Raw genomic sequence first — 27,419 nt, 5'->3', positions numbered from 1 at the left:
AAGAGCTGACTCATTAGAAAAGACCCTGATGCTGGGAAAGATTGAAGGCAGGAGGAGAAGGGGGCAGCAGAGGATGAGATGGCTGGATGGCATCACTGATTCAGTGGACATGATGAGTCTGAGCAAATTCCAGGAGAGCGTCAAGGACAGGGAAGCCTTGCCGTGCTGCAGTCCATGGAGTTGCAAAAAGTCCGACACGACTTGGCGACTGAACAATAACTGATATACCCAAACTGATACTTTAAGAAAACCAATTTCGCCACAGGACGCTTCCCACCCAGGCCTCAGCTTTAGCTTGGGGCAAAATAAATAAATATATTAAAAGGCGACTAGAGAAAATCCTGCCCTCGGGCATCGGGAAACGGAAGGGAGGCCCTCGCCCTGCAAATTTTCTCCTTTGCCACTTGGAGTGGCAGGTTCTGTCGCCCGACTCTGGCCGAGGAAGGAGTGCGTCAGCCGAAGCGGTGGTGCCTCGGGCAGCCGTGAGCGCCCGCATAAACCAGACCCAAGTCCGCCTGCGGCAAGCACCGCCCAGAGCCAAAGCCAGGTAGAGGTCTGGAGGCGCGCGAGGCTCCCTGCGCATGCGCGTGCCGCGCCGGGGCGGGGCTTGAGCAGGCGGGGCGAGGGGCGCGTGCGCTGCGGCGGTGGGCGGGGACGGGGCGGGGCCATCGAGAGGCGGGGTCCGATCTTCCCGGGCAGCCCCGCCCCTCGGTCGGCGTCTACCTCCAGGAGGCGTCAACCGCCGCAGCTCTGCCCTTCCCGGTTGGCGGGGCCAGCTGCGCCCCGGTTCTTGAGTGATCATGGGGGACCCCAGCAAGCAAGACATCCTGACCATCTTCAAGCGCCTCCGCTCGGTGCCCACCAACAAGGTAACGGCCGCCAAGAGTGTTCAGGCTCGCCTGGCATCCCTGCGGGATCCCGCGGGCGGCCCCTGCGGCGCCAGTGGCCGCGGCCGCGGGGAGGAGGAGCCGGCCCGGCCTGTGTGACACGTCGCACTGTGCGGCCGCAGCGGCTGGGCCTGGCCTGGGTCCGGTCGGTGCGCTGCCCTCCCCGCTTCAGCAAGGGAGGGGTGGGGGAGGGGCGCACGCCAAGGTCCAGGACTGGGCGGACACCTGGGAAGTCCTGGGGGCGGGAGGCGAGAGCATCTGGGGGTCCCAGGGGCGTACGGGGCCTGGGAGCTTACGGGAGGCAGAGGGGGCTTTGAGGGGGCAGCAGAGTGGACACTTGAGTTCCTGAGAGAGCTGGGGGCGAGCTCGGGGACCTGAGAGAGGGCTGGAGGGGAGGGGGGCGTACACGGGGCTCCTGCGACTTGGGGGCAAGGCCGGCAGGCCACCTGTGACCCAGCCAGGAAACATGCACCGGGTCAGAAACTCCAGCTGGCAGCGCTGGGCGCTGGGCAAGCTGGGCATGCCCCCTCCCCACCTTCGAGCTCACCTCTGAGGCTCCCTAGGGGCGCCAGTTGGAGGCTGGTTGGCTCCCTGTGTCCTTTGGTGGCAGCTTCAGTCTTCTCTGTGCCTGATGAAGCTGCTAAGTAGATGCTGCTAAGTGACTTGGAACTCTTAGCTCTTGCTGAGAAAGCCCAGCACAGACCCTTTCCCTTCCTTCCCTTTGGGTCTCCTTGGAGATTGGGGTTTTCCTTTTTTTCTTCATCTCAGGGGCCGTTTCCCACCCCTATGACTCTTAGCACTTTTTGCGACTGGCTAGAGATGGGATGACACATGGGGCTAAAGTGACACCCTCCGCTAAAGATCACAGGTTGGAGTGGAACCTGACCAGTGCAAAGGGCGGTCGTGTCAGCATGGACTCTCCTCTCTTCTCCGTGACTGTTCTGTCTGGCCCCTACTGCCACCTCCAAAATGAACAGCTGTTAAGCAGCATGGTCATGAGCCATGACATGATGGCACAGAAAGTCCCAGAGTTTTACAACATTTAGATATCTTTCAGTCTAGGTGGAGGGGAGCCAGTATTTTTACAGCCTCAGAGAAGTACAAAAGGAAGCTGTTTACGGGCGGTGATATCTGATGAATGTAAGAAGACTGGAGGAGAAAGGTTCCAGGAATTCTCCAGTGCCGATATGTCTTTGCTGTTTTCTTGATTTTCAAATTTTCGTGAATCTGTTTGTAAAGAGTGGTTGCTGTAAACTAGACTAGGTAAGGATCTAGAGTTAGCAGTGTAGAAACCATATATTTTTGTCTGCTTTATCTCAGAAACACAACATATATTCTCGTTGACTGAACTCATCAACAGGAAGATGCTCCTTTTAAATAAGAACTCAGTGTCTTTATACCAAGAACGCTTTTGAAGGACATGTGTGGGTTTGCCTATAAATTGTTATCCAGACCCCATGACTTCCCATCACTTTGGGCAGATTCAGTTCAGTTCAGTCGCTCAGTCGTGTCCGACTCTCTGCGACCCCATGAATTGCAGCACGCCAGGCCTCTCTGTCCATCACCAACTCCCGGAGTTTACCCAAACCCATGTTCATCAAGTCGGTGATGCCATCCAACCATCTCATCCTCTGTCGTCCCCTTCTCCTCCCACCCCCAATCCTACCCAGCATTAGGGTCTTTTCCAATGAGTCAACCCTTCGCATGAGGTGGCCAAAGTATTGGAGCTTCAGCTTCAACATCAGACCTTCCAATGAACACCCAGGATTGATCTCTTTTAGGATGGATTGATTGGATCTCCTTGCAGTCCAAGAAACTCTCAAGAGTCTTCTCCAACACCACAGTTCAAAAGCATCAATTCTGCGGCGCTCAGCTTTCTTCACCGTCCAACTCTCACATCCATACATGACCACTGGAAAAACCATAGTCTTGACTAGACGGACTTTCGTTGGCAAAGTAATGTCTCTGCTTTTAAACATGCTATCTAGGTTGGCCATAACCTTCCTTCCAAGTAGTAAGCGTCTTTTAATTTCATGGCTGCAGTCACCATCAGCAGTGATTCTGGAGCCCAAAAAAGTAAAGTCTGACACTGTTTCCACTGTTTCCCCATCTATTTCCCATGGAGTGATGGGACCAGATGCCATGATCTTAGTTTTCTGAACGTTGAGCTTTAAGCCAACTTTTTCACTCTCCTCCTTCACCTTCATCAAGAGGCTCTTTAGTTCTTCTTCACTTTCTGCCATAAGGGTGGTGTCATCCGCATATCTGAGGTTATTGATATTTCTCCCGGCAATCTTGATTCCAGCTTGTGTTTCTTCCAGCCCAGCGTTTCTCATGATGTACTCTGCATATAAGTTAAATAAGCAGGGTGACAATATACAGCCTTGACGTACTCCTTTTCCTATTTGGGCAGATTACTTGACCACTTTGTGCCTTATTTTCCTCATCTGAAAATGGGGCATGAGCCGGGTCTAATTCAGAGAGTTATTGTGAGGATTAAATGAGAAAATCCAAGAAAAACACTTAAGTAGTACCTGAATATACTGGCCATCGATACATATCAGCTATTTTTGTCATTATTTTAATTATGTAAAAACATATATTCTGTAGTAGGGTTAATAAAAGCATTGAGCAAAAATAGTTTGTGGCAGTGTTCCACAGTATGGTGCTACACTCCTTGACTAAGACTTTTTATTTATTTGAGTGTTAGTAATAAACCATTGGGCTTCCCTTGAAGCTCAGCTGGTAAAGAATCCTCCTGCAGTGCAGGAAACCTGGGTTCCATCCCTGGGTTGGGAAGATCCCCTGGAGAAAGGAAAGACTACCCACTCCACCATTCTGGCATGGAGAATTCCCTGGACTGTATAGTCCATGGGGTCGCAAAGGGAATAAACCATTGGGCTTTCCAGGTGGCACTAGGGGTAAAGAACTGCCTGCCAATGCAGAAGACGTAAAAGACGCAGTTTCCATCCCTGGGTCAAGAAGATCCCCTGGAGGAGAGCATGGCAACCCACTCCAGTGTTCTTGCCTGGAGAATCCTATGAACAGAGGAGCCTGGAGGGCCAGTCCATCAGGTTGCACAGAGTTGAACACAACTGAAGCTACTTAGCATGCACACACGCACAATAAACCTTTAGCTAAGCAAAGATGAAAACTAGTTATAATGACGTGGAAGAATTAATAAGCATTTTTAAAATGAGAAGGTTAAAAAGAACTCCTAAGACACATGACACGGGAAAGGTACTTAAAGACGCTTTGGTTTATTTTTAGAACGAGGCATCCAACTTCTCCCTCTCTGTGTACGGTGAATATTTACTCTAGATCAAAGGTTTAACTCAAAGGGTCAGTCTTCTAGTTTGTGAAATCCTTCCCATCTCAGCTGTTCCTTAATGTTGCATTGATTGTTTGAGTTGTTCATTCAACAAATACCAGTTAAGCACCTGCAGTGTGCCGGGCACCGCAAAGCGCTGAGGATGCACCGATGGGAAAAGGGACAGGTTGCTGCCTTTTTGGAGCTAGTGGTCCTGTGTCTAGAGGACAGATCAAGGGCTGCCTGGCCTGGAGGGAGGCAGCGTAGTGAAGGGGTGGAGAGTGTGCTCGAGGGCAGACTGCCTGTCTGGGGTCCCATCCCTGTGATACTACTTCCTAGCTGTGACCCTTCACTTCATATTTCCTTAGTTTTCTCTAACATGGGGATGAAGACTGGCTTTATAAACTTTGCAGGGAGCTTGAAACATGCAAAGTGAACATGCAGGGCTCTTGTTGGAAAAGTATTAAGAATTTCAAGATGGCACATCAGAGCATTAACCACTCATGGGCCCTTCTGCGTGCCATGCAGGGCCCCATGTGAGTGAATGCATGGGTCACACACACACCCAGAAGCTGGCCCTGGTGGGGATAAGAAAAGTGCCTTCTTATACAGTTGTTAGAAAGATTCCGTTGACCAGCAACAATGCCTGGCATGGAACATATTAGCTGTGATTTCTATAGTAATTATTATTCTCACGCAAGGCAAAACAAACTGCTAGTCCAAAATTATTTTTATTACCATAAGAGCTGATATTTTGCTTAGAAAACTGTATCTCCACTTTGGTTTGTCATTGTTGTTCAGTCGCTAAGTCATGTCCAACTCTTTGTGACCCCATGGATTGCAGGACTCCAGGCTTCCCTGTCCTCCACCATCTCCCCGAGTTTGCTCAAATTCATGTCCATTGAGTCAGTAATGCCATCCAACTGTCTCCTGTTGTCACCTTCTCCTCCTGCCTTCAATCTTTCCCAGCATCAGAGTCTTTTCCAATGAGTTGGCTCTTTGCATCAGGTAGGCAAAGTATTGGAATTTCAGCTTCAGCATCAGTCCTTCCAATGAATATTCAGGGTTGATTTCCTTTAGGATTGACTGGTCTGATCTCCTTGCTGTCCAAGGGACTCTCAAGAGTTTTCTCCAACACCACAATTCAGAAGCATCGATTCTTTGTCGTTTTGGTTTGGGATTGCGTATCAAAGCACAGTGGAGTCCTCGTACCAGCAGGAGAACCAAGGGAGCACTTGTGAGAGCCAGGCTGGGATTTCTAGCTGCACTCTGACCTCAGCCTCCACAGGTCACAGTCTTGGCTCAGGAGTTCTTTGACCACCTGTGTTTGCATTTGGTCCCTGCTTTGTATCAGGCTCAACGCTCAGAGCTCAGCTCAGCTCAGCTCAAGGCCCCAGCCCTCATGGAGCTACATTCTTAGTTGGTGGGTCAGGAAGATGCTGAGGCCGCTTGTTAGAAAGCCTGATGTGAGCCTTGCAACCACCTCAGGAGTGATTCTCGGACTTGCCTGCTCTGGGCTGTGTGCTCCCAGCCTCTGGGTCATCTCCCTGCACGGGGCCACTTCCTGCACAGGCTTTTGCCTTACTGCCCTTTTAGACTCTGTTCCTGATGTCCCAAATGCCACTTGGACCTTGTCTAGAAAACTTTGTACCTGTCCTTGCTTACTGAGGTTCAGCATTATAACTAGTGTTGTCTTCCCTGCTAGGACTGCTAGACTGCTGTGAGCTCCATTCAGGTTGATTCTTCCCATGCCACCTTTGTACCACTGTGTGTGTGCCAGGGGCTTCCTGATAGTGGCACCTGTTGGCTGAGTGAGTGAGGAATTACAGTGGCCTCTCGCAGGGGGATGGCACCTTTGGCAGAGTCGGTCCCACTGTGTGGCAGCCCACTAGAAGGGATTCCTTACTGTAATGGCTGTTACCCCGGGGCATCTTCATTTTCATGTCCCAGGTGACGCTAGTGGTAAGGAATCCGCCTGCCAATGCTGGAGACAAAAGAGACATGGGTTCGATTCCTGGGTCAGGAAGATCCTCTGGAGGAGGGCTTGGTAACTCACTCCAGTATCCCTGCCTGGAGAATCCCATGGACAGAAGAGCCTGGTAGGCTCCAGCCCATGGGATCGCAAAGAGTCGGACACGACTGAAGTGGCTTAACGTGCATGCATTTCTCCTACATTAGTGGCCTGCTGGGGGGAACGGGGAGGGACTCAGCAAGTGTCTGTGGAATCAGTGCCACCATTATCCACTTCGTTATACCTCAGGCTCTGCCACGGTGTCTGCATACAGCAGGCAAGCAACAAACACCGAAGTGAATGACCGGTGTCTCTCATGTCAACTGTCACCCCCCGCCACTATTCCCGTAGGCTTCACGTGAACCTGTCACTGTGAAGGGCTTTGGAAAATCCACGCGTGTTTTCACGCGTGTATTGCCCTCAAGAGGCCAGAAGCCAGATCTCTCTTCATGGTTAGAGTTGGAACAACCTTCACAGAGGTGGCTCTGCCTGAAAAGCATATCTGAAATTCGGGAGCTTTTTAAGAAATCTCCTATTTGTGGAATTTTTACTACTCTGTTGTTCTGGTTTTAATGCATTGCAAATATTAATTCCATGACAAGCACTGTGTATTTTAGAATACTTTTATGTCTTATTATTAGACAAAGAATGTTTGACTCCAGTCAGTATTGAGGGGGCTGGCGATAATTTTTGAGCTGGTGATATTTTTTACAAATGGTTCATTTGATTAATATATTTACTGAATGCTTAGTGTGGGTACATCACTATTTTTCAGGCTCTGTGGGAGATAAAAAAATACACAGACAACATTTACTGAGCTCTCACCACGTCTGGGCTCTGTGCTGATGAGGAAGGAAGGGTCCCCAGGGCTCCTAGGAGTGCCAGGCACCCTCTGTGCAGGAGGGGGCATGCTCTGTGGGCGTGAGCTGTGTGTCTGTTATAAAAGGGGCCTGCAGAGAGGGCAGGGGGCAGAGGTTGTGAAGGACACAGCGTTCCACGCAGCGATAGCTCTCCGTATCAGTATCCATTGCAGAACTCAGCATCTTCAAACAACAAACACAACTTGTCTCACACAGGTTTTGAAGGCCAGGAATCTGGGGGGAGAGGGGGCTCAGCTGGCGAAAATATGGGTTTCTTTTTTTCTTTCCTGGAAAACAATTTTATTTTAGTGGAATTCTTAACAGTCCTGTTGTTCCGACTCGAATTAATCAGCAGTATCACTTTCCATGACAAGCACTGTGTCTGTGCTCCTGTCATCAGATGAAGAGTGTTGACTTGAGTCATCGTTGAGGCTGGCAGGTTCAGGGCCTCTCATGAGGCTGCTGCCGCTGAGGGCTGGGGCTTCTACCCCAAGCTCACCCATGCGGCGGCCAGCCGGCCTCCGCTCCCCACTGGCTGTCGGGCTGAAGGCCTCGGTTCCTCCCCAGTGTGCTCCGGACATGGTAGCTGGTGTCCCCCAGAGCCGGCGATCCAGGGGAGAGGGAGCCGGAGAGAGAAAGGAAGCCGCAGGGCCTTTCGGGACAGAACCCGGAAGTGACGCACCAGCACGTCTGCCGTATCATTGGTCATACAAGTCTCCTGGGCAGAGTGAGGCTGGAGATCACGTGAGGGTTTAGGACCAGGATTTGGGATTTCCTGGTGGCTCAGACGGTAAAGCATCTGCCCACAGTGCGAGAGACCCGTGTTCGATCCCTGGATCGGGAAGATCCCCTGGAGAAGTGAAGTGAAAGTCATTCAGTCGTGTCCGACTCTTTGTGACCCCATGGACTATACAGTCCATGGAATTCTCTAGACCAGAATACTGGAGTGGGTAGCCTTTCCCTTCTCCAGGGGATCTTCCCAACCCAGGGATGGAACCCAGGTCTCCCGCGTTGCAGGTGGATTCTTTACCAGCTGAGCCACAAGGGAAGCTTCCCCCCGCCCCCCGACCCCAGAAGGAAATGGCATCCCACTCCAGTCCTCTTGCCTAGAAAATTCCATGGATGGAGGAGCCTGGTGGGCTACAGTCCATGAGATCGCAAAGAGTCGGACACGACTGAGCGACTTCACTTCACTTAGGACCAGGAGGGCAGGATCCCGGGGGCATCTTGGAGTCTGGCTACCACGCTCTCCACCTCCTCTGGCTGAGGAGGAAAGAAACAGGCGTGAACACCTGCCATCTGGTGGAGATTCCCTGCCCAGGGGACCGTAAGGCTTTGGGCGTTTCCAGCAGGACATCCCTGTCTAGAGTTTGTTCGTGTGACGGGGAAGGAGCCCTGTTGATGCTTCATGCATGCATCATATTTGAGATGATAAACACAACCTGAGTTCACTTCACTACACGTACCACCTAGTGTTACAATAACCTGTGTGTGCGCTTCGGCTCTTTGTGACCCAAGGAACCGTAGTCCGCCAGGCTCCTCTGTCCATGGGATCTTCCCAAAAAGAAATACCGGAGTGTGTTGCCATTTCCTCCTCCAGGGGATCGTCACGACCCAGGGGTGGAATTCGTGTCTCCTGCGTCTCCTGCACTACAGGTGGATGCTTTTCCACTGAGCCACAGGGGAAGTGTTATAATAGACATACAATAATATGTAATTTATTATGTGATTAATGCATTGTATTAATATTTATATTAGTATATAATATGTATAATATAATAATATCATATAAATGAAATAGAAATTTGAGCTTTTTAAAAAAAATTGAGGTGAGATATTTTCTAATAGCCAGTTTGTTTATTTATTTATTTTTGGCTGCACCGCACAGCTTGTGGGGTCTTAGTTCCCTGACCAGGGCTTGAACCTGGGTCCCAGCAGTGAAAGCACTGAGTCCTTATCACTGGACCACCAGGGAATTCCCTCTAATAATCAGTTTAAATTGTGAGGCTTAAGCAGCATTCAAGCCAAATCCTGTATTGTCCTATAGGATGGTTCATCTGGAAACAGAATCAGTTGGTGACTGAGTTTTGAACTTCTCTTTCAGGTGTGTTTTGACTGTGGCGCCAAGAACCCCAGCTGGGCCAGCATCACCTATGGGGTATTCCTGTGCATCGACTGCTCGGGGAGCCACCGGTCCCTGGGCGTCCACCTGAGTTTCATCCGGTAAGGGGGCCTCTCTCCTGGGGAGTGGGGGTGGTGAGTACAACGTTCCACGGGTCTCTCTCCTCTTCCTTTACGTTTGCTTTGCCATCAAGTAACATGAGAGGTAGGTTGAGTCATGGAGACTTAAGTCTAACGGTAACTGAGTAAACTGGGAAAATGTGTAATTTTCTATTCAGTTGCTGTTCTGTAGAGCCCGGCCCAAGAGCCGAGGCGGTGGTGTTAAAGACACGGCAGAATCTAGGGTCTGAGGCAGTATTTCCTTTTCCTTTGTTGTTGTTGTTCAGACGCTAAATCTGTCCAACTCTTTGCGACCCCATGGACTGCAGCATGCCAGGCTTCCCTGTCCTTCACCATCTCCCAGAGTTTGCTCAAGCTCATGTCCGTTGAGTCGGTGATGCCATCCAACCATCTCATCCTCTGTTGCCCCCTTTTCCCTTTTTGTCTTCTGATAATTATCAGCACATGGGAGTCTTGCTCTGACCCCTCCTGGGAGAAGGGGGTTCTGTCTGTCCATCACTCCTTCGGCTGTAGTTACTTAAGTCAGGGGGACCCTCGGAGCTGGGTTTCGCCTCTAGTGTAATCCGACAGCTCAGGCTCCCAAGGACATTAATAGAGCTAGAGGGAATGATTTTTGTATGAAAGATGTGTGTAGTGTGAAGCCTTTTTTCTTAACCTGCAGATGTGGGTTGCCTGGGCTCCTCTGGCGAGTACCTGTCTCTACTCTGACTCTCTATCAGGCCTTTGTGGGTACCAAAGATACCCCACAGTCCAGTGGGAGGCTGGATGTGCCCTGTGTGATGTTAAATGCTACTGCTGCTGCTGCTAAGTCGCTTCAGTCGTGTCCGACTCTGTGCGACCCCATAGACGGCAGCCCACCAGGCTTCACCATCCCTGGGATTCTCCAGGCAAGAACACTGGAGTGGGTTGCCATTTCCTTCTCCAGCGCGTGAAAGGGAAAAGTGAAAGTGAAGTCGCTCAGTCGTGTCCGACTCTTAGCGACCCCATGGACTGCAGCCCATCAGGCTCCTCCATCCATGGGGTTTTCCAGGCAAGAGTACTGGAGTGGAGTGCCATTGCCTTCTCCGGTGAAGTTAAATACATTGAGATAATTAAAGGATCCCCAGGCAGGCTCTGGGCTTGGAAGCCAAACAGAACGTGTACTCAAGTAGCCCTGGCTTCTGCAGGGCACCCCTGTGGCTCAGATCTCCACGTGGCTGGCCTCCCCGAGGCAGTTCACCTGTTTCCCTGCCTGTTATGACTTAAGAAATACATTGATCCGACAACATGATTACCACAAAGAGTATTTGTTCCCGTGGAGTAACCTATTAATATAATTTTTTAACTGTATTAACCTAAAAAACTTTCTTTATATGCTTTCATGAATTCTTTTTCTCAGAAATCAGAGCAAAATGGGTTAAATATTATAGCCGTTTAACTCCATAGGCAATGATTTAGGGAAGGGAATTCTCTTGCATGTTCTTACTACTTTCAGGGCATCTGTCAGTTTCCGGCTTGTCTTTTTCCTTAGATGCAGGGTATTTTTAACACACTCTCCGGTTCTCATATCTTTTTCAAATGTGGAGGGATGTGGTTGCCAGGGCAAGTTTACCTGTGTGTACTTTTTCCCCCCAGGTCGATTGTCACCAGTTAACACATGGTGACCCACTCTGCCCGGCAGTGCCCAGACTCTGCGTGCCATTGGCTGTCTTCCTGTCTGCTTAGCCCCGCCCAGCGGAGCCAGTCCTTCCCTTTTCCCCATCACACAGCACACTGCCAGTTTAAACCATCCCAGGAAACTGGGTGGCTTTCTGACGTGTCCCCAGCTGAGGGAAGGGCTGACTGAGAGCCTGACGAGACTGGACAGCAGGGTCTGTTTGGGCTGTTGCACGTTTAATCACCACCCTTGTAAAAGTTAGATAAATATAACCGGATGAATCACGATGCTTGTACATGATTCAGAAACAGCCATTAAGGGAAAAAAAAATCTCTGTACGTATAACCTGAGGGCAGCAGTCGAGGATTTGGGCAGGAGAAAGTCAAGGATGATTAGGGTATTTAAGGATTTTTTTTTTCCGAGGCGGAAGGCTACTCTTTAAACATTTTTCATTGATTAAAAAAAAAAAATTACAAACATTAGTTCATTGGGAAAAAAGAATCAAACAGTCCTAGAGTGGGAAGTGAAAGTCCCTCCTCTAGAATTCCCTTCCCTCTTCTTCCTCTCCCCCTGCGAGCCAGCCACACATCACATGTGTGCACACACATACACACACACACAAAGTCCCATTTCCTCGGCATGAACATATTAACAGTTTGGCATGGGTGGAATGTTTATTTAATAAGAGCTATGTTTGGGGTTTTTCTAAGTAGAATTTCAAGTCAATAAGTTTGCAAAGGAAAAAAATCATGAACTCTGGCTTTTGCCAAGCAAAAAGGGAAAGGGAGGTTAGGCATCTGCGCAAATGGCAAACTGTGCTGGGAGCCGCCTGCAGAGTGGACCTGGTGGCCTGGCCCCTCCCCCTCCCCAGGCCCAGAGCCCCTCCCCCAGGGCCTGTGACACCAAGTCTCCCCGAGCGCCTTTCTAGCTCTGTTTCTTCTCTAGTTCACCATTAAGTGTTTTACAAGCCATGATAGGTGCAGGGGGTCTCAACCTTATGTCACCGTTGTTGGGCTGGGGGTACAAATACAACGTAAATAGTAAGGTAGTTTATACAGAGCACTGATAGAAACAGCATTGTGTCTCCTTCTGCTTGGAAAATTAGGCAAAGTTTAAACAGAAGGTAGCAGTCGCAGCAAACTTTAAAGGCCTGGTGCGATTTTGATAACAGAGCTTGGACAGTAAGAAAAAGTCTAGAGGGACTTCTCTGCTGGTCCAGCGGCTAAGACTCTGTGCTCCCAATTCGGGGGGCCCAGGTTCAACCTCTGGTTGGGGAACTGGATCCCACAGGTCATAGCTAAGAGGCTTCCCTGGTGGCTCGGTAGTAAAGAATCAGCCTGCAATGCAGGAGACATGGGCTCGATCCCCGGGTCAGGAAAATCCTCTGGAGAAGGAAATGGCAACCCACTGCAGTGTTCTTCTCTGGGAACTCCCATGGACAGGAGATCCTGACTGGCTGCAGTCCATGGGGTCGCAAGAGTCGGACATGACTAAACCACCACCACCGCCACTGCGACTAGGACCCATAGCAGCCAAATAAATAAACAAAAGAAAAGGTGTAGAGATGGGAAAAAAGTGAAATGTCTGGTAGCTACTTTTTAATGCATAGGAAAATGAGGAGACGTTAGATTCAGAGGGGAAGGTCTACGTGACTTCGGCAGGGTCTTGATTGACTGCCAGGCTGGGAGCTGAAACTGTATACTCCTGAGGCTCCTGAGGGGTGCACTCAGGAGGGGAAGACTAACATGGGCCTGGGCACAGTGGGCGCTCCCTAGGTTCACGAGGCAGTGCCGGGTGGGCCCTGAGAGTGAGGACGCTGGAGCTTGGCTGCTGGGGGTCTGAATCTGCTGCCATCCCTTACCTCTCTGTGTCTCCGTCTCCTTCCCTTGAAAGTGGAGACGAGAAAGCTTATATTCTTCCTAGAAGGGCTTTGGCAGGAGTGAGCAAATGAACTCGCATGGATCCTGGCACATGGCAAGCTGCCAGCTTGTTGACAGTGATCAGATCTGAATTATCTGGGTGCCGGCTTAGTGGACGCAAGAGGAGAACCTTTCTGTGATGTTAGCTTAGAAAGGCAACACCTCTCGTGACCTTGAATTAGCCCATCAAGCCAGTTATACACAAATGGCTGCCTGAAAGCTGTTGCTGGGCTTGTCTGTGAGAGTCTAGATTACTAGTTATGGTGTAATTTACTCCACTTAAAATTTTTGATTACATGATAACTTTGTCATGTTTATTTGTGAGATTCGTTCTGATTTCATAAGTTTCTGAAATCCATTTAAATGCTCTACTTACCAAAAGAAAAAATACTGGCTACAGCAGCCATCAGTGAAGCTAATTCCTGATGCAGTTTTTAAGGCAGTTATGTCTTCACATATAAGGATTACAGAAGTTGTGGGAAACTTGTTTTTTCATTGACCTAATTTGTTAACAGAAGCTATTTTGTTAAAGTGACACTAATTCTCCAACTTCTCTTGCTTTCCTTTTTATTAGCACTGTCACAGACTCTTGCCTTTTCCACTTCTCTTAATCTAAATTAAAGGTGAGATACAACCTACAGGGAGTCACCTCCTCCTATAGGAATGGGAACTGACAAGCGGTTCGAGTGTCCTCTTAAGGTTGGCTGTATTCAGAGTCCAGTACCATCAACCTTTTATTTTGTAATTCCAATGTTAGCAGAGAAAATCTCTGTCAGGTCAGTTTAAGCACAATCAGTTCTTACTTTCATTTCTAAGAAATACAGATACAGAGATATTTGGCTTGGGACTTTCCTGGTGGTTCAGTGGTTAAAACTCCGGGTTTCCAGTGCACTGGGAGTGGGTTTGATCCCTGGTCCAGGAACTAAGATCCCACGTGCTATGAGGTGCGGCCAGAAATAGATAAATAAAATACAAATACCTTTGTATAAAAAAGATGAAATACTTGTTGTTTTTTTTTAAAGATAGTTTACGATTAAAAGTTGTGAAGCAGGTTAGCAAATCTGAGTACTTATAGACTCAATTTTAGGACTTTTAAAAATATTTAAAGCGAGGTACCTATTATGTGCCTGTGCTAGGAGTTGAGAGGAAAATATAGGGTGTTCTATCCTCTGGAGCTTGCTGCTTATAACAGTGTGACAGAGGCACCACAGTGATGATGGTGGTGATGATGGTGCTGGTGGTGATGGTGATGATGGTGATGATGGTGGTGATGGTGGTGATGGTGCTGGTGGTGGTGATGATGGTGGTGGTGATGATGGTGCTGGTAGTGATGGTGATGATGGTGGTGATGGTGGTGATGGTGGTGATGGTGCTGGTGGTGGTGATGATGGTGGTGCTGGTGGTGACGGTGATGATGGTGGTGATGGTGGTGATGGTGGTGATGGTGCTGGTGGTGGTGATGATGGTGGTGGTGATGATGGTGCTGGTAGTGATGGTGATGATGGTGGTGCTGGTGGTGACGGTGGTGATGGTGGTGATGGTGGTGACGGTGATGGTAGTGCTGGCGACTATAATGATGGTGATGATGGTGGTGATGGTGATGATGGTGGTGATGGTGATGATGATGGTGGTGATGGTGGTGACGGTGATGCTGGTGACTGTAATGATGATGGCGATGAGAATTTTAGCCATATGGTATCGACCGTGAGCCAAGCACCTTTCCAATATTAGCTTATTTAATTTCTATAAGAGTGAAATAGATAATACTATAATTATCCCTACTTTACAGATAAGGAAAATGAGGTGCAGAGAGGTTAAGTAATTCCTCCAAGGCCATACAGCTTGTAATGACAGAGTAGAGATTTGTACTTTAAAGCTCCCTCCAGAGATTGTGCTGTTGACTGCCACATTGCGTTCCAAGAGGTGGGGATGGCACCTAACTCAAGCTGGGGGAATTCATGAAAATGTGGTGACTAAGCAAGATCTTTCAGAGAAAGAATTTCAGAACAATATACATAATTTAATCACCTTGCTTGGTATTCAGATTCCAAAGAAAGATTTTTGTCTTATAAGAAATCTGTTTCTTATAAAGTAGGGTTTAATTTTTTACTTTTTATATCTTACCATGAAGTCAGTTTGTCCTATGTATATTTAATAATAATATGTATTAGTATTAATCTTAAGGTAGCAATTGGCTTCAAAATAACGTCCTAACATTTACAAAAGTTAAACGATACCAATAGGCAGAAAAATAAGAGAAACAAGAAAGGCAGCATAAAAGGATATTTTTTTATGAATATGGAGCTTCTTTTATTTCTACCTTGCCCATTTAGTAAAGGATGGAGGTTCAACCTATACCCATTTCAAAATGTCCATGTTCCTTACCAGTTAGTGTGGGAAAAGCTAGTGTTGAATGTAGGGACAGCCTTGTTTTTTGCTCATGTCTATGGATTCATTAGAAAGATTTCTAATATTGTCTACAGTGATCACTTGGTAAATTTTTATAGTTAGGGACTATAGGTACTGCTTTTACCTTGCCTTTAGTTATAAACAAGTAGGGTACAAGGTATGGTGGCGATAGGAGGCACACAGTTTTCGCTTCAGCAACATTAAATGCTGGGTTTTCTCCCCTCCCTAATGGTGGTGATGTTAAGTGGGTCTCTTCTACTTGATAAGACTGTGAGCATCCTCCAGCCTGCTGTTAGGGGTCAAACTGGACAAATCAATAGCTGACCTGGAAAAACTCCAAACATTACATCGCTTTTCGGAGCCTTGGCTTCTAGGAAGGGTGGGAGGGTCCAGAAGCAGGTTATACTGACTGTCATTCACCCGGGAGCCCCAGCATCCCAGAAGCATGTGTCACTGTTAACAGAAACTTAGACTTCTTCAGGATCCTGCAGATTGAGGAAATCTTATCCTCAAGAGTTGAGGGGCTTGATTCTGCTGAGGAACTGTATTAACATTTCAAAATATTTTTTCCATTTAGATCTACAGAGTTGGATTCTAACTGGTCTTGGTTTCATTTGCGATGCATGCAAGTTGGAGGAAATGCTAATGCAGTAAGTTCATCTCAGATTTCTCGTTTTCTTCTTGTACACATGTGTGTTGCACTCGTAAAGAAGTTCAGCATTTGCGCGTAAGAGTTCAGGAGGCTCTGTTGGATGGCAGGAAGACACGGTGGGCTTATGAGCTGGATGACCCAGATGGCTTGTTTATCCAGAAATCTATTAGAAACCTGATAAACACGAAGCCCTGGATACAGTGACGGACAAGATGACTGAGACTCCTCCCTTACCGGCAGAGACAGAGAGCAAGTAAAGAAGTAAATAAACAAGAAAGTAACAGGTGGTAGTCAGTGCTTTGAAGAAAAAGAAAACAGGAGTGATGATGTAGAGGAACTGGGAGGTTTCTTTATAATAATACAGTTTTTTAATACCTGAGGGTGTCTTTTGTACTCAGATGGAATGCTTCGAGCTTCTTTCATCTCAATTTTATTTATTAAATCTACAAATTAAAAAAGCCATTTTCCAAATCTTCAAACATAGTATATAAATATCATGTATCAATTTATAAACTTAGTAATATCTCTGTAAAAGTAGCTTTTGAAGTGTTCAATTAATTTATAATAAAAGAGCAAATTTCCTTAACCTCATTTACAAACCTAGCTAAGGATCCTCAAACATTTTAAACTTCATTTACAAATTCAATATATCTGATTTCTAAAACACTAAACTGGCAGCCTTACAAATCTAGCCAGCAAAATCTCCCTTTATATAAAATACCATTATGTGTTTATAGCAGTCTGCCAAGAGGATATAGGTTGCTGCTGCTGCTGCTGCTAAGTCACTTCAGTTCAATTCAGTTCAGTCGCTCAGTCATGTCCAACTCTTTGCGACCCCATGAATCTCAGCACTCCAGGCCTCCCTGTCCATCACCAACTCCTGAAGTCCATCCAAACTCATGTCCATCGAGTCAGTGATGCCATCCAGCCATCTCATCCTCTGTCGTCCCCTTCTCCTCCTGCCCTCAATCCTTCCCAGCATCAGGGTCTTTTCCAATGAGTCAACTCTTTGCATCAGGTGGCCAAAGTATTGGAGTTTCAGCTTCAACATCAGTCCTTCCAATGAACACCCAGGGCTGATCTCCTTTAGGATGGACTGGTTGGATCTCCTTGCAGTGCAAGGGACTCTCAAGAGTCTTCTCCAACACCACAGTTCAAAAGCATCAATTCTTTGGCACTCAGCTTTCTTTATAGTCCAACTCTCACATCCATACATGACTACTGGAAAAACCATAGCCTTGACTAGATGGACCTTTGTTGGCAAAGTAATGTCTCTGCTTTTTAATATGCTATCTAGGTTGGTCACTTCAGTCATGTCCAACTCTGTGCGACCCCATAGACGGCAGCCCACCAGGCTTTCCTGTCCCTGGGATTCTCCAGGCAAGAACACTGGAGTGGGTTGCCATTTCCTTCTCCAATGCATGAAAGTGAAAAGTGAAAGTGAAGTCACTCAGTTGTGTCCAGCTCTCAGTGGACCCCATGGACTGCAGCCTACCAGGCTCCTCCACCCATGGGATTTCCCAGGCAAGAGTACTGGAGTGGGTTGCCATTGCCTTCTCCGGATATAGGTTGAGTAAGCAGAATTTTCTGAGATATACCATTAAATGTTCAAAGTATTAGAAATCAATAAATAAAAATAAATATATATGTATTTGTTTTAGAAAGAGACTTCCCTGGTGGTCCAGCGGCTAAGGCTCTTTGCTCCTAATGCTGGGGGTCCTGGGTTTGATCACTGGTCAGGGAACTAGATCCCACGTGCCCCAGTGAAGCTCCTCTGTGCTGCAACTAAGACCTGGTGAAGCCAAGTAAATAAAAAAAAATAAATACTCAAAGTATCAGAAATCAAATTGGTATCCATTTCAAGTAAAATTTATATCAAGCTTCAATTAAATATTCTAAATTAAAATAGTAAATCTAAAAGAATAATTTTCAAAATACCGGTTTCCTTTGGATCAGTGTCTCGGCCTTTTTTTTCATTACTGTTCCCTAAGGAGAAAAATGAAATTTAAATTAATCAGTTAGCTTGTTTTAAATTTAAATTGGATTTAGTTTTCCCTAGTGAGAGAAATTAAATACCAAGGACTATGATTTTTAACCGGTAGGGGTGATCTTTGGAAGGCTACAAAGTATGGTAATAACTGAGTTTTTTTTCTTTTCACTTTCCAAGAAACATTCCCCTGTTGAGAATGTAAGCCTTCAGTATTTCAAGCATGTGATTAGAAAACCATGCCCATGTTCATTATATCCACAGACTTGTTCTTCACCCTAATACTGTGGCTTGGATAGTCTCTGTCCTTATTTCTAGACCTCCCTAAGTTGGAAGGTCCCCACCCAGCTCCAGAGAGCAGTTTCCTGTCTCAGCCAGCTGATGTGGGGGAGGGGAGGGGGCGGGGCAGTCAGTGGTCGCTCCGCTCAAGCAGAAGCTTGGGTTTGAATGCCTGCTCGGCCCCTCGCTAGTCTGTGTGACGCTGGGCACCTTGGACCTCTCTGCTTCTGGCTCGTCTGTAAACAGCAGGTGTCTAGGAGTGTGGCCATGAGGGTTTGATGCGATGGTGCCCACCAAGAACTTAGACAGGACCCAGTACTTGTGAGTGCCCAGTACCATTATTTGTTCCATTGAATTCACAAAAGGATCACTCACACAGGCTTTTAAAACACCTGCTTTAATTAAGCCGTGAATACTGTAATTCATGTCTGTACAGAGATCCTTCAGAGGTGCTGCGAGCAGAGTCCTCTAACTAAGTACCTGCTTCAGTACCTTGCCTGTGCTGTGGTCGCCACTGATGAGGAAATAGTGCTCAACAAGGAGAGGGTTAGTTTGGCTCTTAGGTAACTCGTTATCAGACATTCCAACTTTCGGAGCCCCCGTGATGGCCTAGTGGTTACGATTCCAGGTTCTTCCTGCTGTGGCCCAGGTTCAGTCCTGGTCAGGGAACTGAGATCCCACAAGTCACGGGGCAGAGCCCATCATCTCATGCAGACGCAAAGAATTGAAAAGAAAATTCCGGTTTAGCAGGACTCTAAGCTAAGGTCGATCGCTCCAGTTAGACAGTCCTGAGTGAAAAGCGTGCGCTCAGATAACGTTCAGGACGATGGCGGCGCTCTAGTGGAGCAGTGAGGGCCCAGTTAGTTTGTTCTGTGAGGCCCGTCTCATTCACCAGAATGTTACTGTTACGTCTGTGTAAAGTATTACTCCTTCTACAAGGAAAACTTTTATAAAAATCTTTCACGGCTTAAATTGTTTTGGTTTTCACTAGTATTTTCAAACAGGCCCTTCGTGGCGTGCGGTAACGGTTTTGGTCACCCTGTTAGATCTAGTGCAGCCCTGCCGTTAACCCGCGTCCTCTCCTCCGCAGTCCTCCTTTTTCCATCAGCACGGCTGTGACACCAACGACACCAACGCCAAGTACAACAGCCGCGCCGCCCAGCTCTACAGGGAGAGGATCAAGGCGCTGGCCTCCCAGGCCACCCGGAAGCACGGCACTGACGTAAGCGTGGTGGGCGGGGTCTCCATCCTACGAACGCTGTTTCAGCAGAAAAAGTCCTTCATAAACCCAAACCGTAAAACTTCCTGGCCGGATTCTCACACAAGGAAACAGCACGGAGCGGGTTGTCATTATCCACCGTCCTGCTCAAAAACACTGCCCTGAACACTACACAGCAGTCCTGCAGCATCACTTTTATTTGACAGCTGATCAACACTGACCTCATTTTACATCATGCTTTTTGTTTCAAGACACCTCTTTCAGGGAATTCCCTGGCTTTCCATTGTTCTTTGTATCTATTTCTAATAATAAAAATGTGCCAATAGACTTAGGAAGAAAAGAATCCATCAAGGGAGAAGTTTAAAGGTTTTTAACATTATAAGAATTATAGTCCAAGATATAACAATTATTTATAAAAAAGAGCTAGCTACATCATATGACTTAACATTTTTGTATTATGACTAAATATATATGTTCATCATCTTCCCTTCCATCATGCTCCCTCTCCAGTATTTCCTAGCTCTAATAATTGGCATCATCATCATCCGCCAAGTTGCCTAAGTCAGAAGTGTTGGCATCATTCTTAATTATGACCACTCTGTTGGGCTTCCCTTGTGGCTCAGCTGGTAAAGAATTCGCCCACAATGTGGGAGACCTGGGTTCGATCCCTGGGTTGGGAAGATCCCCTGGAGAAGGGAAAGGCCACCCATTCCAGTATTCTGGCCTGGAGAATTCCATGGACTGTATAGGCCATGGGGGTCGCAAGGAGTCAGACATGACTGAGCAACTTTCACTTCACTTCCATTGATTGAGACTTCCCCTTCCATTGCAGCGGGGGCCGCGGGTTCAACCCCTGGTTGGGGAGCTGAGACCCCACATGCCTTGACCAAAACATGAAACAGAAGTAATATTGTATCACATTAAATGAAGACTTTAAAAATGGTCCGCATCAAAAAAAAAAAATTCCTTAAAAAAATAAAGGCACCTTCTTCAGTGCATATTGTTGACACATTGACTCTGAGCCCGTGGCCAAGGGCACTGTGGCTTGAGCTCAGTGAAGCTCATCTAACTGTGTCTCTGTGCTTAGTTACACGAGGTGGCACTTAGCACTGAGATCGAGGCCATTGTAAATGACGGATACCAACAAAACCACAAAAATGTGGAAAGTGTGTCAGTCAGTAGACCATAAAAAGCACCCGTGCTTGCAGCAGGAGGTGAAACAAGGACCTGAACATTGCACCTTCGGCGACACATTCTCTACTTTTCTGCACGTGTCCAGGCAGGGCGGCAGATCTAGGGTCACAAGTTAATTGCTGCAAGTAGGTAAATTTGTAAACATGGAATCCATAAAGCATGCGATTGGCAGTGCACCTAGACACGAAGCCCTTGATCTTCCCTTTTCAGAAATGGCTTGGGGAGCTGCCTTTTGTCTTCCACAGGGCTTAGCAGCACAAGTTACTGGATCAACGCGTTGCTAGAATGTGCTCAGGAGCCCTGACTTTATAATAATGGAAAGTACGAATCTTTAGCAGACAGGCCTCTAGAAAGGCGGGGAACTGTGTTAAATAAACCCTGGAAAGCAGGTGAAGCCCTGAGCAGTGCGTGTGTTCTGTTCCAGCTGTGGCTTGATAGCTGCGTGGTCCCGCCCTCATCCCCGCCACCAAAGGAGGAAGATTTTTTCGCCTCTCATGCTTCTCCTGAGGTATGTGTTACACTTTACATAGTTTTAAGGTGTGCTCCTCTGACATAAATTTTAAAGGGCATGTATTTAAAGTGTTTCAGTTAGGACAGAGGCTAAGCTGCTGTAACCAACATCCCTGAAACAGTCACTTACGGGAGAAATAAATTTCCCAGCAGTAGTTCAGGGCCATCCAGGGCTGCTCATCTCATTATGTGGCTCCCACCTTAGTGTCCAGAGGGGCCGCCTCAGTTCATGACTTTCCCAGCCAGCGGGAGGAGGATAGACATCCACACCCAGGGAAGCAATGCCCCAGCCTTTTCCAGTCTGGAGGTAGCGTCGCTTCTGCTCACATGCTGCCACCTAGAATTCAGTCCCACGCCCTGTACCCAGCTTCCTGGGAGGCAGAGGAGGTCTTACTAGGGGCCTGCCAGTGCAGTTCAGAGCTTTGCAACTGACAAAGACAGTTTGAGGGGCTTCCCTGACACTCCAGTGGTTACAACTCTGTCCTTCCCGTGGGGGGAGTACAAGTTTGATCCCTGGTCAAGGAACTAACATCCCACAAGCTGCACAGTGTAGCCAAAAGAAAGAATGAAGACATTTTTTTAAACCCAGATTTGAAAAGGAATTTGAATCTCGTTGCCCCTGTTAGCTGTGTACATAGAGCATCTCTCAAGGCTATTGAGAGAATGAACACATGATGGAGAACTAACTGTAAATCTGTGTGTACATGTGGGCTGGTGTATCCCACAAGGTATATGACCTAGCTCTGTCCACTCTGAGGCTTAGAGACAGAGACACCCCAGGACGACAGGTACACCCAGTACTCACACCCTCATTTCTAAATGCTGTTCTCCAATGAAAGGAACCAGGGCTACCTTTGGAGAGGCGGCCAGTTCTAGAACTGGAGTTGCACAGGCAGCGGAGTGGTGGTGCTGGAAGTAAGGGAGCGCTAGGAGGCCAGGGCAGGGGATTGGACAGGGACATGGCTGAAGGAGGTCAGAGCTGGATCCGTTTGAACAACGAAATAAATAATAATAGTACTGGGCTGTCATACAAAGAATTGACCAATATCCATGAGTCCGTTACTGATGTAAATGGATGATTGCTTAAAGGAATGGAGGGAAGGGACAGTCTTCCTTATCGAAAATTCCAAATCATGCATATACTTTCCACCCTTCAGGACGTGGAGCTTAACCCCTTCCCCTGGCATGTGGACCGGACTTAGTGACTCACTTCCCCTGAAGTTTGTTTCTTATGACTTTTCATGCTTTGTTGGTAACGACTTTTCTCCCCTGGCTTCAGGTGAGCAGCACAGGGTGGGCGTCAGCACAGCCAGAACCTTCTTTAACTCCGAGGAACGTGGACACACCTCCAGCAAGCAGTGAAGGTAACACTGAGACTTGGGTTGTAGTGCTGGCCCATGTGCCCTGGACCTCTGTGGAACTCCTAGAGAATGAGACCCCTGCATTTACCAAGAATAGGGAAAGATGCCCGTGGTCCATTATAAAACGGGGAGAGAGGATTACTGACCTCACTTTAGTAAAAAACAAGTAGCCAAAATCACACATGCAGTTAACACTGGAAAATGAAATTGCTGAGGAGTTTTACTTTGAACTCGATACAATTTTGAAGTGACTGAACTTTTATCATGAGTATGTGTTACTTTTTTAATGAGAAAAGTAAGTGAAAGTCGCTCAGTCATGTCCCACTCTTTGCAACCCCATGGACTATACAGTCCATAGAATTCTCCAGGCCAGAGTACTAGAGTGGGTAGCCATTCCCTTCTCCAGGAGATCTTCCCAACCCAGGGATCGAACCCAGGTCTCCCACATTGCAGGTGAATTCTTTGCCAGCTGAGCCACAAGGGACGCCCAAGAATGCTGGAGTGGGTAGCCTATCCCTTCTCCAGCGGATCTTCCCAATCCAGGAATCAAACTGCAGTCTCCTGCATTGCAGGCAGGTTCTTTACCAACTGAGCTATCTTATAATAAAAAACAAGATTCCAGTTTAGAAAACTATGGGCTTCCCTGGTGGCTCAGCAGTAAAAAATCCACCTGCAATGCAGGAAATGCGGGAGACATGGGTTCGATCCAGGGTCAGAAAGATACCTGGAGGAGAAAATGGCAACCCATTTCAGTATTCTTGACTGGAGAATCCCATGGACAGAGGAGCCTGGTGGACTACCGTCTATGGAGTTGCAAAGAGCTAGACACGACTGAAGCAACTGAGCACACGTGTACATATTCTGTCAATAGTCGATGTCTAATAATTCACATTTGGTGATTTTATTTTGGGATTATATTTATTGTAAATCTACTTACATCACTTGCTTACATTTAAAAAAAACATCCATGGATCAAAACATTCACATTTTCTGTTTTAAAACTGAGCATTTTTTTGTTAGCCAGAAAATTAGTGTAAATTAACAACCACAAGGTATCATTTTTCACCTAATCAGTGAACTGCTGGTGGGTGGGCCCCTCAGTTGTGCTGGCCTGTGCAAGTCAAGCCTGGAACTGCTTTAAGGAACTTAGTGTAACAGGAAGGGCTAAAGAGTCACCAACCTCAAGATCGGGTGATGGTCCTGAGAAACCTTCAGACAAGGATTTGCTGGAAGGTTGGACAATAAGTGGCATTTTCATCAAGTAGAGAGCCCTGAAGGGAGAGTCATTCAGCTCTACATGAGAAGGGGGTCCATTCATATCTTTTTTGGCCGTCCATTCAGGAAAGTCCATTCATTTCTTTTTTGGCCAAATAATATCCCATCTATTGCATGGATATGCTACATTTTGTTTATCCATTTTAAAGTAATAAAATTAAGAGAACAACATATTTTAAAAATAAAAACCTTAATGGAATTCCTAACCAGAATCAGTTTTTTAGATCAACTAGAAAACTCAGCAGATTTCTTGGCAACTGAAAATTTAGGTTTCTATCATTGATGTGATTCATATTAGACTCACCAAATGTTAACATATGTTGGGTGTATAGTACACATATATACTAGGTATCTCAGAACAGTTTAAAACACCAGACCATAAGGTAGGATTCCAAATTATAATGATCAGGGAGACCACTAACAAAGCAACTGGATACAAAATACTCTTCTATTTTAATGGACTTTTAAATTAAAATTCTTAAAGTGATAAAATATGGAGCTAAAAAAGAAAAGACAATCATTGATCTACCTGGGTAAGATTTGTAGTATGGAACAAGTTGGATGTGTTACATATTCAAAAGCACATTTGATGAATCTGTTTTCTGCGTTGATATCAATATTTTTAACTTTCAGGTGTACCAGAACAAGGACCAAGTGTGGAAGGTCTTAATGTACCAACAAAGGCTGCTGTAGGCGGTATGTGTTACCCTGTAGTCTGATTTAGAGAGTGAGGTTAATGAAGAAAAAAATGAATCCTGTCTATACATTCTGCCTAGAACTTACAATGTGATGAGATTTGTTTAAACAAAAAATGCTGTTCTGTTTTGGCCAGCTTGGTGACTGTGAAACGCATTAGCCTCTGTACCTGGTGAAGGTTGCTCTTGATGCTTTTTGATTTGTTGGTTTATGTCCCAGCATAGGCAGAGGGCAGTGCAGCCACGTCATTCCTAGTTACTGAAGAACTTTAAGCATTTTCTTCTTTCTGATTGTGTTGTAGGTGAACTTAATCTCTAGGTTTTCATTATCAGGGAAATGTAATCTGAAATTAGAGCATATTGCACTGCATTAATTGGAAAGCAACAGATTTGGTGAAAAATAACTAAACTATTAGAAATGTTCCAGGTATTTCCATTATGTATTAATAGACGTGTAGGAAGCTGGAAGCAGGTTATATGACTACTACAGTGCATATCTAAAAGAAAGTGAAGAAAGGGAGGATTTCCATGAATGTCTTTTTTATACTCAAAATGTAATGATATTATTCTCTCATTAAGGACTAAAAATTTTAATCTTTGTGCTTTTATGCTATCTTTTCCTGTTAAATCACATTCTCATCTTTGTAAGAAAAGATTTTATTCTTACTGGGCCTCTTACGCATAATTCTAAAACCAGAATATGTAATCTATGATGAAAATTTACCCAGAAAACAATTTTCAAGAAACTTTATCTAAAGGCATCATATATTTTTGTGCAATTTAGTAAGTAATGCTACCAGAATAATAGAATGTTTTTCTATTTCTGATTGGTTAGTGTGATAAAATCTGTACATAAATCAGGGTGGAAAAGCACTTCTCTGGCTGCTTTGGTTGTATACATAATGCCTGGCTAACTTTATATTTTAAAACAATTTTGAAAGTTTTTGAAGAGTAGAGATTACTAGGTGAGTTTGTTCTAATATACAAAATGCTCGTGAAGAAACTGGTGAATGAGGCAAGCTCAGGCTGTTTATTTCTCTGCAATGTGGTGATCCCCCCCACCCCCCAAAAAATGTATACTGTCTGAGTTTGGATCTGAAAATACTGAGAACTCTATTTTGATGAAGCTCTATTCATCTGAAATACATTGATGTACTTGAGTCTCTGGATGACAAACTAATGTGGAAAATGTTATAGTCTCTTAAATAATAAAATACAGTATCTTAGAATTTTTTAAAAAATACACTAAAAATAGGAAAATTATGTATTTCCAGTGGTCTGACTTTCTACTTTTTGTCTTCTTGACAGAGGTTTCTTCTATCATAAAAAAGAAACCAAATCAAGCTAAAAGAGGAGTGAGTATTATGTATAAAATGTCTGGTGATTTAGCGCTAAAATGGCTTATGGACTTGAGGAAGCCACTTTGTCATTTTCCTTCTGTTGTTTTTGAGCCACAATCTGATAAATGCAGCTTTGGTGAAAAGTTCGTTTCGCTCAATGGAGTGACGTTATACACGGTGGAAATTTTCTGCAGTGAGTGTTTCACTTTTCTCTGTCAGCGACAAAGCTCTGAAAAAGAAGTCGACCGAGGCTCCCTGGGATTTCGGTCACGCTGCCGTTTCTAACAGTGCCATCGGGCGAGGCTGGCAGCGTTGTCAGCGGTTGCACGTTCCGACTCTGAGGTTCCATTCAGGGCCCCTGCCCTGGACGCAGGTGCGAGGTCTGAATCCTGACCTCATCACTTGCCAGCTGTGTGATCTTGGTTAAGTCACTTTACTGACAAGAGCTCAGGTCCTCCTCCGTCACCTGGAGATGATGACCGTGCCGGCCTCACAGTCGTGAGGACTAAGTCATAACCCTCAATCACTGTCAGCTGTCATTGCAAACGTTTTCAGACAGTTTGGGTAAAACATAATCTTCTACTGTATCCTCCAGCTTGGGGCCAAAAAAGGAAGTTTGGGAGCCCAGAAACTGTCAAACACGTGCTTTAGTGAAATTGAAAAGCAAGCCCAAGCCGTTGATCTAATGAATGCACGGGAAGACCTTCTGTCCCGGGCGGCACCTAAGGAAGACTCCATGTAAGTCTGACCAACTCGTAATACGATTCTAGTGACTGCAGTTATCAACTGGGCTTCCCAAGGTGGCGCTAGTGGTGAAGAACCCACCTGCCAGTGCAGGAGATGCAAGAGACTGGGGTTCGATCCCTGGTTTGGGAAGATCCCCTGGAGGAGGGCCTGGCAACCCACTCCAGTATTCTTGCCTGGAGAATATCCCATGGACAGAGGAGCCTGGCGGGCCACACAGTCCATGGGGTCGCAAGTAGTCAGACAGGACTGAGGCGACTTAGCACGCGTGTAGCACGCAAAGCTATTAACTAAATGACTCTGAGATTTGCTTTCCAAATGCCATTTATATTTACATCTGTGTGTGAGGAAGGAAATGCAAAATTTGGTTTTATGAGAGTTAATATCACATGGACATGTAGATGAGAAAGAGAGAGACCAGTATTTAGGGAAGGCAGCCACCATTTCCAGTTGAAGTTGTGTGGACAGGATTTGGGTGGGGTCAACAAGAAGGGAAAGACAGAGATGTGTCAGGAGGTACTGCCACAGGAAAGATGCTCAGCGTCGTTAGTCATCAGGGCAATGCAAGTCAAAGCCACGGGGAGACACCCCCTCACTCTCAGGGAGCTGTGATCAAGAAGACGGAAAACAAATGTTGGTGAGAAATAAGAAACTGGAGCCTTCACGCTTTGCTGCTGCCAAAGTTACCATATGACCCAGCAGTTCCACTCCACAGTGTATTCTCAGAGAAAGTAATATATGTGCCCACAGAGTCACACAAAAGCTTGTACACATGTTCATAGCAGCGTCAATCCCCATAGCCAAAAGTAGAAACAACCCAGATGTCCACTAACTAGTGAACAGATGAAGAAAATGTGTATGTCCATACAGCAGAATATTATTTAGCCATG

At 46.3% G+C, this 27,419-nt stretch overlaps 1 protein-coding gene and 1 non-coding gene across 8 annotated transcripts in view; one reads left to right on the top strand and one right to left on the bottom strand.

Annotated features, from left to right (window-relative positions):
• The first annotated feature begins 650 nt into the window (after positions 1 to 650).
• The window catches only part of ARFGAP3 (ARF GTPase activating protein 3), a 52,976-nt gene continuing 26,207 nt past the window's right edge, over positions 651 to 27,419 (top strand). For 2 of the 7 annotated variants that reach the window (XM_081587818.1, XM_081587817.1), the window contains exons 1-9: positions 651 to 869; positions 9,173 to 9,291; positions 15,851 to 15,923; positions 19,282 to 19,413; positions 21,029 to 21,112; positions 22,394 to 22,478; positions 24,384 to 24,446; positions 25,754 to 25,800; positions 26,381 to 26,523. In XM_081587818.1, the coding sequence (XP_081443944.1) occupies positions 801 to 869; positions 9,173 to 9,291; positions 15,851 to 15,923; positions 19,282 to 19,413; positions 21,029 to 21,112; positions 22,394 to 22,478; positions 24,384 to 24,446; positions 25,754 to 25,800; positions 26,381 to 26,523 (815 nt within the window). In that variant the 5' untranslated portion in view covers positions 651 to 800. The remainder of the gene's footprint in view (positions 870 to 9,172; positions 9,292 to 15,850; positions 15,924 to 19,281; positions 19,414 to 21,028; positions 21,113 to 22,393; positions 22,479 to 24,383; positions 24,447 to 25,753; positions 25,801 to 26,380; positions 26,524 to 27,419) is intronic. The other 5 variants (XM_081587821.1, XM_081587820.1, XM_081587819.1 and 2 more) reach the window with 4 other exon arrangements.
• TRNAE-UUC (transfer RNA glutamic acid (anticodon UUC)) lies at positions 8,972 to 9,043 on the bottom strand. Its single transcript has one exon. It is a non-coding gene; the product is annotated as a tRNA-Glu (tRNA).

Source organism: Giraffa tippelskirchi, chromosome 4 (genome assembly GCF_054371585.1).
Source record: "Giraffa tippelskirchi isolate mGirTip1 chromosome 4, T2T-mGirTip1v1.2.pri, whole genome shotgun sequence".
Taxonomy (NCBI): domain Eukaryota; kingdom Metazoa; phylum Chordata; class Mammalia; order Artiodactyla; family Giraffidae; genus Giraffa; species Giraffa tippelskirchi.
Note: the sequence above shows the minus strand (reverse complement) of the source record. Positions and strands in the feature narration are given on the sequence as shown.